This window comes from Phytophthora infestans, genomic scaffold, assembly GCF_000142945.1.
Source record: "Phytophthora infestans T30-4 supercont1.15 genomic scaffold, whole genome shotgun sequence".
In the NCBI taxonomy this organism is placed as follows: Eukaryota; Oomycota; class Peronosporomycetes; order Peronosporales; family Peronosporaceae; genus Phytophthora; species Phytophthora infestans.
In genome coordinates, this window is record NW_003303744.1 from 1,218,199 (window position 1) to 1,239,390 (window position 21,192).

Consider the following 21,192-nt stretch of genomic DNA (forward strand, 5'->3'; position numbering starts at 1 on the left):
CATCCTCTTGCTCGTCTTCGGTCGTAGCGATAGCCAAGTAGTGTTGTCTTAGAGTTTCCGTTGCGTCTCTCGTCGAGTTGCACTCGTCACCTTCATCGTGTCCTAAATCGTAGTCAATTCCGCCGGGGTCGAACACCGTCGCCGCTGAGTTCGTCACTCCGATCTCAGCTATAATACCTTCCACCAGTAATACCTCTGGTAATTCATAGTTGTCGGCTGTGTCAGGGTCCGTATTCGCTGAGTTCACTGCGATGGTCGATCTGACTCCTGCGTTCTCAAACTTGGCTCCGAGGTAGATGGTATCATCGTCATATTGTCTAACCACTTTCGGACAGGTCGTAGTTTCCATAGTCTCCAACGCTGAGTCCGTCGTGGCTGGGTCGTCGTTCGGCTTTATTCCTTCAGGCAGTAATACCTCCCGATTATCATAGTCCTTGGTCGCGTCGGAGTGATCAACCGCTAAGTTGGTTGTGACGGCAGAACTAACTTCTGTGCATGCAAACGCGTCTTCGGTATAGCTGGCATCTTCACCGCATGCTGTGCCCACGTCCGAGGCGCTCTCAGTGTTTAGATCTCCTGACGCCGAGTCCACCGCCGCCGACTGGGTAATGCAGGCTTCCGGTGTACCCATCGCTGAGTTCACCGCGGCTGCAGAGCTTGGTCTAATTATTCCAAACTTGGCTCGGTTGTCAGCAGCGGGTTGAGCGTCACATAGGGCGTGTTCCGAGCGTTCTTTAAGGTCTCCTTCCGTTATAGCTGAGTCTTCAGTCGCCGACACGTCTTCCGTGGCCCTTACTTCACTTGTTCCTTCAATCGCTGAGTTCGTGTTGACGTCAGAAATGGCGCCATCGTCTTCAAACTTGGACAGCTGATAGGAGACATCTTGGCCATCGTGTAGCACCGACGTACGGTCCGCTCGGACGTCTTCCAGCTTGAACGCTGAGTTTATAGCCGGGTCACCCCTTGTCACCCCTGAAGTCGATATGACGTCTGCGTTACCGCGACGCTTCTCGTAGTCGCCGGCTTCAGCGTCGGCTTCGATCCTTCTCCAGCGTTCGGCGCATGTTAATTCTGGTCCACTTTCCACTGGAGGAGGTCGTCTTTCCACCGCCGTCGGAGTTGGGTATTTTCGTCTTTCCACAGCTGGCGGCTGGTGTGACAACCAGTCGTCGTACAGTCGTTGTTCTTTCTGCAGCAAATCTTTATCCATCGCCGACTCAAAGGCCAATATCTGCCAGTCACGGTACTTCGCCGAGTTCACGCGGACATATCCCTCATTGGCCAGTACTCCATGTGGCTGCCATTTTATCACATAAAAGTGAGGTGGGCACCAGACTGACGTCTGTCGTACGTTCGTAATACGGACATGGGTTGGTCTTCCTCGGCGATTAAAAACAACCGTCGGAATCCAACCCTTCGTCCGTCGCACCCACAAGTCATGCGTCGACTCACTGGGTTGTCCCCTGGGCAATTTGAACTCAGCGGTCATTCGACTTTCGATCGTCAACCCGTCTGGTGGCCCGCATGGGACATTTGGTCCGAACTCGGTCTTGGTCGGTGCATTACTTGATCGGATGAGTGGGATCACCATCTCATCGGGTAGCTTTACCGCCGAGTTGTACAGATCCAGACGGATTCCAGCTGGGATCATGAAGTCGGTGCCGAGAATCAAATCGACTCCGGCATGATGAGGCATTATCCATACTTCAAACTCGTATGCCACTTCCCAGCCGAGTGTCACCTTCACCACTGCTCTTGACGTTGTCACCATCCTGTCTTTACTTATTCCTTGTATGTCAATTCGCTTATCTCTGCTGGCCACTCTCTTGAGACGCAGTTTCCTCGCGAAGTACTCACTTATCACCGAGACATTTGCTCCGGTATCCAATAATATCTTGGTCCTTCGGTCGTTCACTGCACCCAATACGAGGGCTCTCATTCTAACTCGACGATCAAACGTCTGTGCTGACCACCATCCCAGCCGTTCTCCCGGAAGCAGCTTCATTATCCTGGTACGATGCACAGCTTGGTCTGACTGCCGAGTTACACTTGCAATCGCTCGGTGTTATCATCTAACTCACCGAGCTCACGTTCATTCCGTCGATTTCACACATCCATTGCATCCCCGCTCTACCTACGGCCGTACTGATTGGCCTCAGGAGAGCCAAACAGAGAGTTTGGCCTCCAAACGACGTGTTTCAGTCGAACTGGGGGCCCAGACCCGACATTTTTCAAACCCCATGCAGTGTGGGGCGGTCGCCGGATTTTAAATTCATCTCGGCGCGTAAAGGTTTGACAGTTCTTATGGCACTTGGGGACTTTTGAACGAATTTTCTTCCGGAAAGCCAGCCCGACTTTTTTTTTTTTAAAGAAAAAAGAGGGGCCCCCCCCCGCGCCCGCCTTCATGGACTTGTCTGCAGAATTTGCAGCGTCGTCGACAGTAGTGAGCCGAGTGCCCCATTCTTCCACAAGCTGCACAAGGTCCTCGTTGGGTGTTGTCGCGTGATCCATCTCCACGGTTCAACTGTTCTCGTTGGTTGTACGGTCGCGGAGGTCGGTTCGCTGAGTTTCCCCAGCTTCGGTTCGAGCCATTCTGGTCTCCCGCCGAGTTCTCTCGGCGGTCCGGTGTATTTCCTTTATCATTGGAAACGCCGGCGTCAATGTAGTCTTCGTCTTCCGCGGAGTCGTGTCCTCCGGACTGGTCCTCATCATCCATTCGTCTTCGGAGTTGTATGGACTCGGCGGATTCTGATCGATGAGTTCCTCTCCGTCGGAGTCAGCGTCAACGACAGTGACTCGGCGGTCGCGGTTTTCTTCCTTGCGACTTCGCTTCTCATCTCGGCGGCTCTGATCCTTCCGCTTGTCATCTCGGCCTCGTGCGATCACGAGTCGGTCGCGTTGCTTCTTGCGCTTCTCGCCGAGGATCCGACGATTGATTATCTGTTCCACCTTACTGATGTCTTCCAACTGCAAGGGGTACATCAAATCCATCACATCGTCATCACCACAATGCAGCAAGAAGTGTTCGACATGCTGCGAGTCGTCGGCGCCACATTTCTCGTACTGGATCTTGGGCGTCCGAGCATACCCGTTGAGTCGGATCAGGAAGTCGCAGATCGGTTCGTTGACTTTACGTCTCGCCGAGTAGTAACGAGTGCGGGCGAATTGGTCGAACTGTTAGCAATAATAATCCAGGAACGCCTCGCTGAGTAGTTTTCAACGTCGCTGAGTCTTCTTCGGCAGCTGCCTGTACCAACTCTTCGCCGGGCGTCCCAAGCATAGCGAGAAAGGCTCGTACCATGCACTTTGGGGGCATCCTGGTGCTCTTCATCTCGTAGATGAAACGCTTGAGCCACTGGAGCGACGCGTCAGAGCGGTAGCGCTTTCCTTCGAACTCGGCGATTTTGTCGAGCGAGGCGTGGGTTCGGACTTCGAGGTACTGCGTCGAGTCCTCTTCAGTCGCGTCAAAGCTCAAGTTTCGGATGTAGTCCTTCACGGTTTCTTCACGATTACCTCTCACGTTGAAGGCATCGTCGTCTTCTTCATCCTCCTCGTAAGCCTCAGCCTCATCTGCAGCGTCATACAATTCACGGTAACGACCTACATTTCGCTGCCCACGACTCGGCGCTCGCTGAGTCGGGTTTAGCTTCAGTGGAGTCAGCATGTGAGAGTCTTCGAAGTACGGAGTTCCTTGCGTGGCGCGGAACACTTCACGTCTCTTCGTCTCCGGGGTTTTCGGCAAAGGAATCTTGCTCGGGTCCTCGCCGAGTGGTTTGAACTCGGCTACTCGGCTGTACACCTTCTTCGTTCCACCAGGGGCTTTCTCCAATCCAAACGCCACTCTCAGCTTCTTCTTCCATTGCCAGAGCTCGGCTCCGCCACGGGTCAGACTCCAGTCGGACAGGATGAGGCTGTTTGGTCGGCTGTTGCACCGATAGCCCATCGCCTTCAACAGCAACACAGTTTCTTCCACCAACTGGTTGATGTTGGCTGCACGCACCGGCTGAGTTAGCTCGGGACCCAACATCGGCCACTTCGCCTGCGCCATCGCTACAGGCGCGAACATCATCATCCATTCCGATCTCGTTCTCATCTCCTCGCCGAGTCGAGCCAACACTTTATTGGCGCTCGGTGTATCGGCGTTCCTCGTCGCTTTCGGAATAAGGGGCGGACGGTCCCCTTGAGCAACGCCATGTTCTTCTTCATCTTCTTCATCGTCCGCACCTTCGTCGAGCTCGGCGGATAAGTTGCGCTCGACAGGACGTGGGGCTCCCATGCGTCCCACCTGCAGCGTCAACTCTTCCACCTCGCCAAGTAGCTCGGCGGTAGTCTTCGTTTCTCCGAGCTCAGCGGTCTCGGCCTTCTATTCATACTCTCCTTCACTTGCATCTCCGTTCTCGCTCTCCTGGTCTTGGCCATCCTAGTCGAACTGGACGGTTCGTCCCACCTCCATCGTCATGGCGATGAGTCGTTGATCCGCCGGGTCCGACCCCGCGAGAGGCGATCCTCCAGCCGTCGCTGGGCTTCCGTCGCTCGGAGTTGCTGATCCCTTGACCATCTTCACTCTTCTCTTTCTCTTCCTCTTAACTTGGTTAGCTGGCACCTATAAAAACAAGCACACACTCCTGTTCCCGGGTCGCGGCACCAGTTGTGGTGTAGTAGAACACACAAATGTCGTCAGATGTGGATTCCTTACACAAACCACAACGAATCGCCGAGTTAGGTCGGCGGTTTGTATGGCCTGCGCAGAGGGTGGTCCCCTTGCGGTCCGGCCCTTCCGGGACAGACGAGTGGCTCGCTTCCACCCGGTTCCGACTAACCAAGTCAGATCACTTCCGAGGCTCCGCCGAGTTTGGTTCGGCTGAGCTCGTTCACAACCCTGTGCCCTCCACCAAAGGATGGACGACGGCGCGCGAGCGCTTTTACAGGTCACCGAGCGCAGAGGCAGCTCAGCTAGAAGTGTTACGGCACCCGGGCTATCCGACGTACCGGCCCGCTGAGTATGCGGGACTTTCTTTCGCGCGTAGCGAGACTTTGTCCGACCCGGACCGACCTAATCTCTTGGCGCTACCAGTCAATACCCTACAAGCTATGCCTCTCGAGTATTGACGGCAGGCATAATCCAGCCCTATGCAGGGATCACCGGAAAAGTGTACACGTGTCTTGGACTAGGAAAATTCTGCTCTGTTATCTTCTGGGAGCCCTTTCGGCTCCCCCTATTTAATCCTATGCTTCTCATACAAATATCTAATGAAATGTAGTCGTTTCGGATCTCTACCGACCCTTCAGCTGAGTTCCGGCGACCGTTGAGCTCAGCGGCTGTCCGGATAGCATATCCGGACAGATCGCCGAGTACTTACCGTGATCCTTGGCTCCTAAGCTCTGGGTTATCAGACCGAGCCGATTCTTGACCTAAAGTAGGTCGGCGTATGGTCGAATCTGGAAATCCCTACACCACAGCGGTCACTTTGGTGACACGGTAACGGCTCCACAGAGTCTCTCGTTGCTGGATGTCCGCAACACGGTCCAGCAGGGACATAGCTCAAAATGATCGCAAGTTAATATTTTTGTACGTACCATTCAGGCGTGGCCCCACATTAGCTACTTGGTGGACTCGGAGTTCCGCTGCAGGAGGTCGGAAGCGGGTGGCACCGGCCATCAGCTCTGAGATTGTGTGATGTACGATATCTTCATCGCGTGGGCGACGTCTCTCTTGATCACGGGAGTACTGGAACTCCTGACCGGTATGGGGGTGAGACCGCTGAAAGTGACCTCCTCCTGCGTTCCGTACGTCCAGCTGACGAGTCGTGTAAGTATCGACATTGCGCTCCGGTCGCTGATAATCCCGATCCATTCGCACTTGTCTGTCCTCGTATCCAGTACACCCCCGTGGGCTATCACGATATCCAATGCGTTGACGATGGCCGTGGCTATCGAAGCGGTCCCGTTCCCGATGTGGACTCCGACTATTATTACGCGGTGACGATCCCCGAGACGCCTGAGAGCCGCCGGGTTCTCTGAGTGGCCGTCTTTCCGTTTGAAAGTGGTCGCGGCTTCTGCTCCGGCCTTGATGGCCGCTTGTGTGACGTCGAGTCGGGCTCCAGCTCCGACTCCGATCCCTTGATCGGTGGCGGTTTCGCCCCCGTGGGCTTGGACTGCTGCGTTGTCGAGCACGTCCACTGTGGCCACGCGTGCTGTATCGACCAGAGGCTGACCTTCGTCCACTGGAAGGAGGGACACCCTCCATAGTGACCGGCTCCGCTGTGGTGTCGATATTCACGTTTGGTCGGGATGGGGGCAGAGCTGCTGAGCGCACCATTGCCGCTGGTTGTTGGTCACGCAGCTCGCATTGCTCTCGTACAAGTTGTTGGGTGGTTGCGACCATCTGCTGTGTGGCCTGCGCGAGCGACATCAACGTAGCAACCACAGTTTCCGAGATTCCTGGCGTCGCTGTTGTTGTCGCTGGCGCTGCTACAGTCACTGGGGGTACTTCTGCTACTGTAGCTACTGATGGCAAACCTGGGTCAGCTGGTGCCGCTCCTCGTTGCTGAATAATGCCAAGAGTATCAGACGAAATCCACTGCTCTTCGTTGGAAAGGCTTAATCTGAGTGGTGTGTCGAGAGACACTATTGGGGGTAGATCGCGAGACAGAGGCCGCCCGCGCGACATGCCAGTTGCCAATATGTCTGTTGCTGATTCCGAATCACTGTCTGCATCTTCATCAGCTCGGGAGGTTGAACCCGTCGGACCAATGTATGTACGTGCGTACTCAAGAGGGTTAATCGAGATAACACGTCCAAATTCGGTAGCCAACGGAATGGCCGATGTACCGAAATCCACTGAGGTGTCCGAGCCTCTGGGAACGAACGCATCGCGCAGCAGGCGTTGTAGTTCTGAATCACTAGCCGAGGGAGCCACAAACGCTGTCCACCGGGATCGGAACCGCGCCGTGCGGCGGTTGGGATGGCTGCTACTGGGTGCCCCGTGGCACCAGCCAACGACGTACTCGTGGCGCGAGATTAAAGAATCCCAGGCGGCCTGGGCCGGGAGAAGGACATGGGTGTGCGTGCTCGATTCGGGTTGCCTGACGGCCACAACACACATGTAGGTTGAAGTCGGTTGGAGCGCAGCGCCCGATGGCGTAACGAAGGAGAGTCTATTGCATGTTCGATATGCAACGACTTGACCTACCAGGAATATAGTCTGGGATGCCTTGACGAAACGGTTAGGATCTGATCCGTCGCCGTCGGTCACAAAGCAGCGGCGAAACCGCACAAACCGGAATAGCAACAGGAGCGGGCGGTCACGTAACCCCCTGGAGAGATCTTCAGATGGTCCGGTAAGTCTGCTGTACGGAATGACGACGTTGGCCGGGCCTTCTTCCGTGTCCACTGCTGATGGCACGCTTGATTCGTTAGGGTCATACCGTTGGTGCACACCCAGCCGGGGCGACGACTCGAATCATCGATCACGAAAGGGATACGGTGCCCGGGTTGGATGTGTCGTGCTTCATGTAAGCGGGCGTAGATTGGTTCGTCCCAAACTCTCCCGGGGAGCTCGTGTGTGCACTCGAGACGCACGACGTTGCCACGAAGGGCAGCCGACCGTGTGATAGCTACTGGCGGATTTGCCATTTCGATGGAGCTCGGCTCCTTCTTCTCTTGGGCTCTGCGCCTTTGACTTGGTTGAGCTCTGCGCCCGGCGTGAGCTCTGCGCTCTGAAGTGGTCTTGGTGTCGAACTCCTCGTTCGATGGGAGCCTTGCGCTCTGTCCTGGTGTTGCTTCCGGAAAGTCTGCAAATGCCGTGGTTTGTCCAGAAGCGGAAACATCCGTTCCGGTTTCTCCGGTCCGCCGGACCGGTTACCGACCGTGCACGTTTGCCTTGTGTCTCTTGTCATCTGTCGGGGATTTCCTCCTGTTGCCGGACGTCGTATTCTCCCTACCACGCCCGTCTCTAGTTTTCCGCTGACTTATCGATGGGTATGTGTGTCTTCCGGTACGTCTCGTTACGCATTTTGGCTTCCGAATTAATAGACGCGCTTGTCATATACCCCAATTGCCCACATGCATAACACTTCAAGGCTGGGCAACCATTCGCAAAGTGATCAGGCTGAATTCACCGCTACCATACGCCAGGACCATCGCCACACGTGATTGCCTGCTGTTTAGTTTGCCTCTCCGTTATCTGGGCTTCGCTCATTGTTTGACTGCCGCCTTCATTTTTCTGTGCTTTGGCCTTGCAGCAAACTCGTCGTCGCTCGAGACCCCGACATCTCTCTTCCGTTTTGCTTTCGCAGCATGTTTTTTTAGCGTCTTTGTGACTGCTCGCCACAGCTGCAGTATCCTTCTTTACGTCCTTCCTAAGATTGTAACAGTACCTTCTGTTCCATAGATGACCAGGCGGAGGTGTTTGAGAACGTGTTGTACACGCCTTGTGGGTTCGTAAAGAGAGCTACGTGTTCTACTTCCGGCCGCACGTTGACTCCATCATCGGTACCACCAGTAATGTCCATGGGTAATCCCGTACCGCAGATCCCAGGAATAACGTTTGTAGCTGCTGTCGTTCCGTTGATGGGGATGACGTACCGACTCGGTGCCGTCGCCCACGACTGCCCAATATTACTCATGCCTGGTCCATCGGGTCATCAATAACCATGGCCTTGTCCACAGCTTCTTCCAAGGTCCGAGGCCTGGGGTCCTGCCTCACTAGCTTCTTCGTGGTTGTGGTGTAGTAGACCACACAAATACCATCAGATGTGGATTCCTTACACAAACCACAATAAATCGCCGAGTTAGATCGGCGCTTGCATGGCCTGCGCAGAGGGTGGTCCCCTTGCGGCTCGGCCCAGCCGGGACAGATGAGTGGCTCGCTTCCACTGAGTTCCGACTAACCAAGTCAGGCATTTCCGAGGATCCGCTGAGTTTGGCTCGGCAGAGGTCGTTCACAAAACCTCGTGACCTCCACCAATTAATATGGACGGCGGCGCGTGAGCGCTTTTACAGGTCACCGAGCGCAAAGGCTGCTCGGCTAGAAGTGTCACGGCACCCGGGCTGCCCGAAGTACCGGCCCGCTAAGTTCGCGGGGCTTTCTTTCGCGCATAGTAAGAGTTTTGTCCTACCCAAACCGACCTAATCTCTTGGCGCTACCAGTCAACACCCTACAAGATATGCCTCTCGGGTACCAACGGCAGGCATAATCCAGCCCTATGCAGGGACCTACCGGAAGAGTGCACACGTGTCTTGGACAAGGCAAATTCTACCCCTTATTTCTGCTCTGTTATCTTCTGGGAGCCTTTTCGGTTCCCCCTATGCTTCCTTTACAAATATCTAATGAAATGTAGTCGGTTCGTATCCCTACCGACCCTTCCGCTGGGTTCAGCCGACCGTTGAGCTCAGCGGCCATCCGGATAACACCATCCGGACATATCGCTGAGTACTTACCGTGATCCTTTGTTCCTAATCTCTGGAATACCAGACCGAGCCGATTCTAGGTCTAACGTAGGTTGACGTATGGTCGAATCTGGAAACCCCTACACCACAACTACCCCCGGTTATGATAGGAGCCGAGCTGGTGAGTGTCTTAATCCTTCATTTGGTTCTGCCACCGTTGGTCCATACTCGGCTAATGACGTCTCGCGGTCCTCCACCACCTTCTTCGGTACGTTCGCCGGCTCTGGTTTTGCTCGCCTGGCAGCTCGTCACGCTTCTCGTCTGCTTCTCCAGCACATCCCACCGACTCCCCGTCGAGGTGAAAGCGCGTCCGCTAAGTCGATTCCTCGGCCCGCTAGTACTCGTGGGGTCAGCGACCGGCACGAAACATGTTTGACATACAACATGTTTTCAAATGTACTTTAACTAGTGCTGCTTGTATGATAACAGCACCAAAGAACTCAAAGATGATGGCGAAAAGGAGGACAACACCAAAGAAGGCAGCTACCGTCACCAAGCCTATCTCCAAAATTCGGAAGAAGAGCTCTCGCACACTTGCAAAATAGGCTACACAACATGCCGGCAAAGAAGCTAAGGAAGCTGCGAGAGCACGACTGGAAGAAGAAGCAGTAAACAAAGAAGCCGGACGGGGGAGAGGCGGCAAAGCAGAAGAAGAAACGCGTAACGAGCCGTCACGATATTGTGGCTATGAGTGGTACGTACTGGTATGTACAGCATGAATTGATATAACATGTTAATGTATTTGAGAACTGGAACACTTATGTGCAATGTTGAAGCTCGAGCTCAGAGCAAAGACGAGCATCAGAAGTGACCGGTGCTGTGGCAGCGTCTCAGGTCGTGCTAGATGCAGCGGCGACCACTACGGATGAGCCTTGCACGTACGTACAACATGTTTCTAATGCTGGCAGATACAACATGTCGCTGACGCAGTCATTTCCAACATGATGCTGATGTTGTATGCAGTGATGAAATGGAGATTAACGGTCTTGATTCGGTCTGCGATGACGATGATGAGGAGCTCGTATTTGCTGCTGAAGAGGATGCAGTAGCCCACGATCCACAAAACAATGTTAATTCCCTAAATGCCGACAGTGAATCTACAGCGCCCGTCGCTTTATCTAAATCAGCTGACGAAGTGGGTGGGGATGAATCCTTTGTCAAGGTCGAGCTAGACGAAGAAAGTGACTTTAACTGGCACGTTCTCCAGCCGGGGGAGATATTGGAGTTTACAAAAGACGAAGCTGCTCTTGCTCGAATGCGAAAGTCTGGATGGCAACTGGGTGCGTATTTTGGGCCGGCTGTATTGTTATTATATGTTCTGATTTGAATCGTGTACTGCAGACTCACAGCAATTTCCGCCAGAACAACGCTACCCTGGGTTGTAAGACGGCCCGTATGGACCATTAAACGCTGTAATGGAATTTGCAGACTCCCCACTGGATCGGTTTTTCTTCTTTATGCCAAGCGAGTTGTGGACATGTGTGGCTGCTGAGTCCACCACCTATCATGAGCAAAATCTCGTTGCCCGCATCGATCAAATGTATGCAAAGCAGAGCCCTCCCCTGCAAAAAAACGAAGGAGGAGTTGATGGAGCGAGAGGCGAAGCATCCTGACATCAAACCCCATGAAATTATCATCGTGCTTGAGTTGTTGATTGCGCGGATGATAAACCCTCAGCGACGTCACTTCTACGACCACTGGTCAGCTACGTCGATTGGTGCTGTGGCTGCTGGCACGTTCGGGGAGTTCATGAAGAGGATTCGATTCACGTACATTCTATCCAACCTACATTTTACCAACAACGCCGATGGACGGGCTGGAGCTGATAGAGCTTGGAAGGTGCGATCGGTGATATATGCATTGCAAACAAGTTTCCACGAAGATTACACAACTCCTTCGATAACCTCACTGGATGAGGCAATGATTCCGTTGCCAAAGCGGCACAATCCGACACGTCAGTTCGTCGCCAACAAGCCCCACCGTTGGGGGACCAAGCCGTGTATGACTGGCTGCGCAAAGTCATCCTACTGTCTGCGGTACGTTCATCCTGTGGCCTCACTGGGCCCACTTTTGTTTTGGCAAAGTCGACATGTTGTATCACTGACAAGCTGTATTCGACAACTTCTATTGATGTTGTATGTTGTCAGACTTGAGTTTTACTGCGGTAAGACGCAGGATCGAGATGAAATTGACAATGTTCCGGAGTCCATTCAATCCGTCGATCATAATACTGGCCTAACCGCTGTGATGAGAAACTTGGAGGCGGTTTTACCACCAGTTTGCGAAGGTGTTTTCCATCTAAACGTTACTGACCGCTATTATACATCAGTGCAGCTTACTTATCAGCTTCTGATCCGGCTAGTGTACTGCGTGGGAACTATACAAGATAATCGTCAAGAATTCAGTAAAGCGATGGTGGAGAAGAATCGAGATCGTCCAAAGCACTTGGAACTACCCCTATGGCCGTTGCCAAAAACCTGTCCTACTATGACAAGTCTGGTGTGGTGGGATCGACGCCCAGTTCAGCATCTCGAAGCGGGTGGAAGTCGCGCAATGGAGAGATGTTGTACGTAATGCTACTTGGTGCTGTGCAGTTGTTGTCAACTAACCAACTATGTTTAGTTTTCGTGCAATGAAAGATCGGTGGAAGCCTCGAAGTGTTTGTGTTGAAGTTCCCTGCCCATCCATGATGCGAGACTATCATCGCTGGATGGACGGTGTGGATATAAATGATCAATTGAGATTTCAACGGTACTCTTCTTAGCAGCAGACCAAGTGCAAGATTTATTACAAAACTATTTTTCTGGGGCTAGTGGACGTTGCGTTAGTGAGCGCGTACATAGTGAGCCGCGAAGCCAGAAAGCTTCGAGGGGCAAAGGAACTTTCCCACGCGGAAATTTTGATGCAACCCCAGGCCCAAATGCTGGAACTCCTTCATTGCGTTCGTATCGATTACATACTTCTATCGTTTTCACGACGGGCATCGCACCTTTTTTTGATAACTGCCCAACAGCCCAACGAGAGTGATGGCCATGTTATAAACAACATGTTGTAGGATTCAGGATTAAGCTCATGGCTACGTTGTATATTGCTGCATGTTAGGAATACAGTCAAAATGGCATGTCGCGTTTTTTTTAAAGAAAAAACTTGCACTTATCCGAGACCATACAAAATGTTAGTGAAGACCGGCTTTAACATGCTATATCCTATAACATGAATGGAATTTCGCTTAGGTACGAAAATGGATTTGGTCATTGGTGGGTTATAGAAATCGGTCTCCATCATCACTGAGTCGCAGAAGCTTGAAAACGTCGTCAGTTGTTTTGCCACTAGTATACCACTTGTCTTGCTGATAGAAGCAACGTCGCGAGGCCTTCAGCAGCAGCAGCACAAGCTCGAGTCTAGACAGCGACGAGGACCGGTTCCAGGACGGTCTCAAATGGGAGTACACTGAACAACTAGAGAGCATCCGCGTGGAGAAGGTCAAGGTCAAGTCCGAGACTAAAAAGAGCGTTTTTTACTTCCGCGGTGTCACTCAAGTGGAGGGCACTATTGAGGAGGTGACGGATTTCCTCGTCCGTGTAGCGCCTTGTCAGTTTTAGTAATAGAATGTCATACGGGTTCTACTTCACAAGATTCGCGTAGGCTACCAACGTGTGCAGCAGCTTGCTCTTCAACAGCTCGTCTCCTTCCTGCATTAATTGCAACAGAGTGAAAGCATTAATACATAACAAAATATATAGCGGTGCAATTGGGCTAAACGTACAAGTGTTACTCCGGGATTTTGCCCTCGTCTGACCAGCTTGTGCATTGTATGTTCTTCATGTTTGCAGCAGTTCTTCTCGTTCGGTGGTCCCTCATTGTTGTAGCTAGATTCGAGGCCAGCTTTAAAGTCGTCGAAGAAAGCTTTCAGGACCGAGAGCATCGCTTGGTCAGGGTTCTCCTTACTTAGCTTGGCCGCGTATGCAGTTCAAGCGCTCCACCCCAGACCTCGGAAAAATGTCCCGCCTTGTCTATTCAATCTCAGCAAGTTAAAAACGGCATCCAGACTTTGCTCTTGAGCCAGCCAGTATGTGAGCTGAGCTTTTTCCAGCATTGCAGCTGTATTCTTTGTATGCGCGTTGTATCGTGCAGCAAACAGCACGTTTACCAGAACGTCGTCGTGTAGTGCGTGTTTAACACAAATAATATATTTTGATTAGCGTCCTGCTTATCCATCTTCCTCGCATTTGCAAACCAAGTACCCCACACGGGACGTTGAAGAAGCTCCTCCCCTCTTTATTCAGTTGGAAAATGACATCCAGGCTTTCTCCATGGGCCCGTCAAAACGAGAGCTGGGCCCTCCTTAACTTTGTAGCAATACGTTGCGTATCTGTTTTCTGTCTTGCAGCGAAAATTATGGTCGCCAACACATCGTCTTAGTAGTGAGCCGTCATCTTCGAAAAAATGGCAGTGTCAGGGTTATTCTTCAAGGTTTTGGTACAGTACCCACATTTTGAGAACATTACTCTCGAAGAGTTTCTTTCCCGCTTCATCAACTCTGAACTTTCCGAACAACTTGTTGGCCGTCGGCTGGCTGTCTTTTACAAACTTGAGCTTTGCAATCTTCTGTAGTTTCGAACTCCATGTCTTAATTACATGTGTGTAGGTTGGCAACATCAAATACTCGGTCTTCAAAGTTCTCTCCATCTGTTGGCGGCGACGTCGACATGTCGGTCGTTCTTAAGCTCCGCGTTACTAGAACGCAATGGAGACTGACACCAAGAGAATGTCTGGAATCTCGAGCTTGGAAATTGGTCGTTTGTATTGAGTTCGTTGACACCGGCGCAGCGCTGAAACATGCCAGAAGATCGTATAGCAGATATATGAAACAGTGACGCATTGTTCCCTCGGTCATTTGGAGTCTCTCTGAGGTTGGTGAGATGTACAGAACCGAAATTGCAAAGTGAGAGCGCACCTCGATATATAAATGTTATTATACATCCTATGCTGATGACTTGTCAAACCGTTAGATCTTGGGGAAAGAGCTATTACGTTGCAACCTTGCTTATGCATACCAGGGGTGTAAATACAGATGTACTGTATAAATAAATCCGGTGTGGCTTATTCTGCTCAGAACCGAATACGAATGTACTGTACTGAGATATTTTTATAATACATATTTTAATTCATGTATTAACCCCTTAGTTCCCGGGCCAAAAGTGAGGGGTATATTTTTACCCAAATGTTGGACCTACAGCATAATATTATATAGGAATTTGGATGGACTGGATAGTTGCACAGCTATGACGCTTGTATAGTACATGTTTGTCGCAGTTTTTAACAATGACATATTCAACATTGCAGGTGTAATGTTGGTGGAAACGTTGATCACCCTAGAGCTAATAATGGTAAAGGTAACATACACAGTGGACTGTTTATCAGGACAGTCTCTTTTTTTTGCATTGCACACACAGACATCCGTCCACCATCTAACTTTACACCGTGACAATTCTCCCCCGACTGACGCTCGGTGACCCCGCCGAGCCACACCACTAGCCTACGCTTCATCTGCGCAGTGATCACCTTCGGAATCTTGGCTTCCTCTCGCTTAGCAGACAACCGGCGCCGACGTTTCTTCCCCTGGACGTCCTGCAGGCGGACGGTCGCGCAGCTTGTGTTCTTGGAGCAAGTTGCGCGGAATGTCGTTGCCATTGTTCCAGTCGTCATGCCATATTGCGAAGCAGCTTTTCTCTCTACCCCGCGCCACGTTGTAGAAGTGTTTCTTGTGGATAGCAACGTTTTCGCATATTTCATTCTCCCTCAGCATTAAGCTAACCTACCGTTGATCCCCGCTTGAGCACTCCGAGCAGAAGTATTTCGTGTACTTCCTTGGCTTCATCTTGTACAGCGCATAGACTTTGCAGGAGCGCTCGCGCTTCTTGAGTCCCAGCTCGTTGTCCAATGTGTCTGGATTCTCATCCGTCGATGTCCACCTAAGTCGCATGCAGCGCCAGCTACAGACGATGGCGGGACACCTTCACGCGCCGAAGACGACGCTGTTCTCTCACGAGCTGTCGTTGCTCTCTGCGTTTTCAGCCGGCATAGTACAACATAAACGTAAGTATTCCCGAACATGTAAGCTGACCTAGCAACCATAACGTACCTCGATTGTCTTGTACGCTTCACTGAAGGCAAGCAGCTTCTCCATTAGCGTCTCGAAAAATGCGTAGTGCTTCGGCGGACGCTTGCTTTTCACTTTGCAGTGATGGCGAAACACGATAAACGCGCTCATAAACGCCATATAAAAAAGACCTAGAAACAGGCTCTTGTAATACTTTCTCGTCATGTAGCTGAGCTGTGCGCTGTAGCGTTGCATCCGGAGCCGGTCGTGAACATCGACACCTCCCATCCACCGAGGATAGTCGCAAATCATCTCCGCTGGCTGCATCTTTCCTTTGACGCGACGCATTACACACAACAGCACAAGTTAGATAAAGCAACCGGAAAACGCAGAGCATGCACTTACTGACTGTGGCCCGTCTTACCTCCACTTGATAGAAAATGGACAGGGTTACGGTAAATCCACATTGCCGATGTAATTTGAGAAAATCGCTTGTTTTCCGCCAGCTTTATCGCTTCTTGCGTGGGGACCACAAATCTCTTCTTACTCACGTGCTTCACCTCCTTCTTAGTTAAAATGCCTTTTGCGTACCCTGAACGATACGTCTGAATGGTGCCCGTCAAATACATACGTCGATGCAGGCGCTCCAACGCTAGCCTAACAGAAGCGATCCGTAATCACCAAGCGTCAGGGCGACGTCGTCGACGGAGGGAACAGCGCATTCAGATTTCTCAAAACAGCAGCTTCACCCGTTTGTTATCCTTCAGCACTGATGTTTGTAGGTTGGTCTTGGATCCGCAGTAAATTTTCTATCTTGCGGCATGAACAAGAAACACTATGCTAGCGTATGTTGAAGAATGCAATACAAATCAATCGTTTATATTGACTTGCAGTCAACATAAGCGCTTTAACTAAAAAAAAATGAGGCAAGACCGGAGTCTGCCACGTTAATAATTGCACGCACCTCAAGCAATATGCCGTTTCAGCACATGCCGCCACGAGCACTTCCGTCTCCCACTTGTGGGGCTTGTCCTTGTTGAACTGCCGGGTTGGGTTGTAGCGTGACTGTGACGATAAGGTGGCTTCATCGAAGCTAATCACTGGAGGTAGACGGTATCCGCGGGTGAAGGTCCGCTCAAGCACATCCGAAACTGGTCGAATCTTTCAGACGTGGTCGCGAGTTGCCATTGGAGACTTATTGTTAGAGAAGTGGAGATAGCCCATAATGCAAAAAAAGCTTTGTCATATAGAAAACCAAACCGGTTCGTTGGTAGCGCACCAACATGATTGGTAGATCTACCGCGATACCCTTAAGCATAAGCATAAGCATGCGCGCAATCAGCAAAGCCATAACACGTAGCAGCTCATGGCTCAGTGTCAGGTACGCGCGCGAGGCGTCGTCGGATGTCACCCAGATCTTCAACGACCCCACACTACGTCGCTGCTTCGCCCGAATAGCCTTCGCTCTGGCAGGAATGGACTGTGCATGATAGCGATTGCTTTCTAATGCAATCTGACTCCAAATTTTCGGCGGCATAAAGTAGAAGAGAAGCGCCAATGGATTGTCACCAAATTCTATAGCGCTGTCACTTGGACCGTAATTTCTATCATAGATTTCTTCGTAAGCTGGGTCATGTCCAAACTTGGCGGTATCTACATACAACAATAGTTAAAGGCAGACTAAATTGGATTCTTATGTTGACTTAGCATTCTGTCAGGATGCCTTATGTTAGATATGGATAACATTTATACCATATTCACAATCATGGGTCCGCATCATCGACACCGACTTCTTGTTCTGCGCAACCGAGTAACACACCGATTCAGGTAACGCCTCTCCTCCTTCGTCCGATTCTTCGTCCATGAGCTCACCAAAGTCCCAAGCTTCTACCCAGTCATCATCGCCATCCATGTCACTAAAGATTTCGTCATCACAGTCCTCCGCTTCGTCAGGGTCTTCGTCAGAATTGAGGTAGGTTCAGCACCATAATCCATCAAGTTAGTGTCACCATTGACGACACACGGTGGAGGAGCTGCACGCAAAAAACTCGCAGGAGAAGCGGCTTCATCCAAGCCTGTTCCGTCGCATTCGTCTTCACTTGAGTCCTGCAAAACTGCCCGGCGTCGCTTGCGTGGGTTTGCAACGGCGGCAGACGTTTCTCTGCGTTTTTCGGTCGATTTAGTAGCTGCTGTTACTAAATCGGCCACCACTTCATGCACCTCAGCATTCACAGTCTCCACTCCACAAGCCACATTCATTGTCTCCACTTCGCCATCCACAATCAATACCTCCACTCCACGCTCCATGATCATATCAGTATCTTTCGACACCGCAGCCTCGTCAATCGTTGTATCCTTGGCCGCTGCTCTTTCATCATTATTCGCTGTAGCGTAGGCAGGAGCATCCCCTTTCGACTCAGCAATCGTCATTGCTGCAGTTGTTCGTTTAGCGCCCTACTTCCTCGCCTGCTTCTTGTCTGTCTTTGTGGCGCCCTTTTTCTCTGCTCGTCGAAGGCGGCGCCTGTGTCGATCACTCAACAGCGCCTCCCGGCACAAGCGCTGCTCTCATTCGCTCAGCTCCCGTCGTGGCGTCTTTCCTGAAGCACCGACCATCTCGTAGACAGCCGGCGTTTGCTTAAATGAAGCTGCTCATGGCTGGCAGCCACATTTGTGGTGGGTGATAGGTACATTCTTTTATCACGCGCAATCAAATCCCGATCGGCCGCTACCTAAACATGTGCATTTGGCTGTTTTCTGATAGAAGTGTTATCTTATTTTCACTATTGCAAAGATATTGACAGTACGACTTTACAAATTTCAAGTATAATAAAATGTTATGTTGGAGGACAACGCATCTAAAACACCTTGTTTTGCAGGATAACACTTAAGCTTTGTTTTCACTTGGTATTTGTAAGAGCAGCCGGGGGGGGATTACCCGGCTCTCCTGTGGGAAGGCATTATTTAATGTAAAGAGGTCGTTACCAGCCGCGCTTCGCTTGGCTGGGGCTCGCTTCGCTCGCGATTAATAGATTCTCTCACCTGGGAAGTGCAATGCGCGGCTCGCTGGTGAGCTCGGCGCTGGGCCCGCCTCCGCAAATACCGCGCGGCCCTGCTTCGCGGGCTCCCCGCGCGGGTTTGCTGCGGCTACGCGACCTCGCACCCGCTCGCCTTAGTTGGCGCCATAGCTGCGTCGCCCCTCCCCGGAAGGTGCTATTATGCGTTTGAGGGTGCTGCACACCGTTTCGAACGGTGTTTTTGCAATTTTGTCATGTTGGAGGTAGAACATAACATAGATGCTGCGAAAAAAAGAGCTTATACACTCTAACTAAGGGGTTAATTGGGTTAACTCTAAGTACATGTATTAATAGACTTCTATGAGCCCACGCAGGCTTACATGTAAATGTGATGCGAGCTCGTAGAGCCACCAAGCTGTAGTTAATTCAACCATAAGTAATCAAAGCTTCGTTAGTTCAATATCTTGGCACAGTTGCCTATCGCTCTCATATCAATCGCGCTGATTATACGTCCTCGCAATGAATCATGAGGACCCACCCCTGGTGGCACCAGGTCTTCTAGGAAATTTTGGAGGCCGCCAACAAGCAGTGATCCGGGGCCGTCACTATGATATTTGGGAGGCAGGCAGCACAGCGTAGTGCTAAAGGCGTAACAGGTTGGTTACGATGATACATGCACGCAAGAAAAAGAGAAAAACAAAAAAAAGGTGGTGCGACTCAGCAGCTGAGCGGTGGCTACTGAAGGTACCAGTGGTAGTAAGGGCACTGGCTGAGTTTTCAGATCACTCGTTTTGGTATTTAAAAATGAAAAACAGTAGCAGAAAAAATTGTGATGTATTACCGGGCTCACAAATTCATGGTGCTGAAATATACAGTGCCTAAAAATATACACTCGTGGTGGATCCTACCCTCTTGCTACATCTCGACTCGTTTGCGAACTGCGCCAAAAAATCACGCCTCATTCACAACTTGACACCCTCTTACTTGGATCGTATATATTGTGCGAGCTCAGTGCTCTCGACAACGGTACAAGTCGTCGCCTAGAACATCTTTGAAGACCTCCCGAAAGTACTTGGGGCACCCTCCCACCTTTCCAAGCCTGTCGGCATCTTCACGAAACAGCTCCTTATTTTGCAATTTCAAGTTGGCCACCATGCGGTACCAATAGATCTTGATGCTTCCAGCTGCAGAAGGTGTCTTAGTCTCCAAAAGAGGAGCAAGCAAGTCCACTGCGGCGGCGTAGTCCTTCGCGAAAAATGCGTCCAGGCCTCGCTCCAGCAGCGATGGGGCCGCGCGCTTAATCTTCCACTTGTGGCACTCATTCCACGATTGATCTAGAGGACGATAGCTGCTCGTAAGCACCAAACGACGAAATGCAGAACCCGTAGTTGGGGGTGAGATCAAATACGAGTCTTTGGACACATTGTAGATAGCAAAAACCTCATCTACAGGGATCAAGCGCCACAATCCCCCCTCTCTCGGTAGCTCACCGCCCAGCCAGGTGAACGCCCTTTTCTCTCCGTAACCTTCAGCACTCTCCGATGCAGCAACATCCGATGCGAGCAAATACTCCTGCGAGTACACGTTGAGGATGTAAAAGTCCGGGCTGGCGGGCACAAATCGCCAGATCTCTTTACTCTGATCAGCTTCCCACTCGTCGACCCAGCAGAAAACACATCGGCGAGTTTCGTCGTAAAGGAAATAGTCTTCGGCCGCGAACAACATATTGTCGTTCAGCACTGACGAGACGGTAACAGGAGTGTTACTAGCTAGAGCTCGAGCAGAGGGCGAAACACTGCGGATCCAGCAGATCTCAGCGAGCATTAGCGTTTTGTCCAGCGCTTGGGCCATCACTTTGTCCAGCAGTGAGGCGACAGCGACGGCGTTCCATCGCCCACCAGTCTCAAGCAGATATTGACACCCAATGACAGTCCATTCCTGATGCGGAAGGCTCGCCAAGAAGCGAAGAACGGCATCCTGGACTGCCAGGAGTTGCACCCGTTTAGTGGAAAGCAAGTGCTTCAAGAGGACATCTCCACGATACTCGACGTCGCGGATTCCAAGGAAGCAGCTCACGGCTTGCGCACAGGCCTCAGGTCCACTATTCCCGAGCTGCTGGCCTGCCCAGCGAATGGCGTTGCTCTCGTCAGGCTCCATGATGGTGCCTCGGTGTCAAAAGGTAGAATGAAAAAGCTGTTTCGGTGGGAGATGATCGTCCCGTTAAACTCGAGCCTTTCGTGCTCATGAGAAAGGATATGCAACTAGTTGAATGGTGAACGTGCTGGACAATACTCTCACTTTGTCTCCCCGCTTCTAACCTTGTAACCTGTCGGTCTGTCCGTCCGTCAGTCCATCGCATTCCCCGTCTTGCTGCTTTTTCCTGCCTTTTCGCATGACTACAGTCGGCCTGTCTAATACAGTTTCCTCCCATCGTACCGACCGTGCCTACCTTTCTGACTCGACCTAACTATGCTAAAATTACGAATATATCCAAAAGCGTTACACAATTAACGCGCGCCCTGATTGGGCAATCTTTTTCGACTCACTTTTCATTCAAAACACAAAATTGGATTTTTGAGCGACGGCGCGGAGAGGACAAGGTGCGCTGGCTGTATAATAGCAGTA

General features: G+C 51.4%; 3 protein-coding genes across 3 annotated transcripts; 1 reads left to right on the forward strand and 2 right to left on the reverse strand.

Annotated features, from left to right (window-relative positions):
* Positions 1-11,909: 11,909 nt before the first annotated feature.
* PITG_09572 (uncharacterized protein) lies at positions 11,910-13,799 on the forward strand (the record flags this gene model as incomplete). Its single annotated transcript, XM_002903153.1, has 4 exons — positions 11,910-12,016; positions 12,684-12,707; positions 12,830-13,010; positions 13,653-13,799. 4 exons carry the CDS (start codon positions 11,910-11,912, stop codon positions 13,797-13,799), a joined length of 459 nt encoding a protein of 152 aa, XP_002903199.1.
* A 281-nt stretch (positions 13,800-14,080) lies between these two features.
* PITG_22891 (secreted RxLR effector peptide protein, putative) lies at positions 14,081-14,332 on the reverse strand (the record flags this gene model as incomplete). The annotated part of the gene is made up of 1 exon (XM_002903154.1): positions 14,081-14,332. The coding sequence occupies one exon, from the start codon at positions 14,330-14,332 to the stop codon at positions 14,081-14,083; it is 252 nt and encodes an 83-aa protein (XP_002903200.1).
* Positions 14,333-19,575: 5,243 nt separating this feature from the next.
* On the reverse strand, positions 19,576-20,724 carry PITG_09573 (uncharacterized protein; the record flags this gene model as incomplete). Its single annotated transcript, XM_002903155.1, has 3 exons — positions 19,576-19,979; positions 20,058-20,586; positions 20,644-20,724. The coding sequence occupies 3 exons, from the start codon at positions 20,722-20,724 to the stop codon at positions 19,576-19,578; spliced, it is 1,014 nt and encodes a 337-aa protein (XP_002903201.1).
* Between the last annotated feature and the right edge of the window lie 468 nt (positions 20,725-21,192).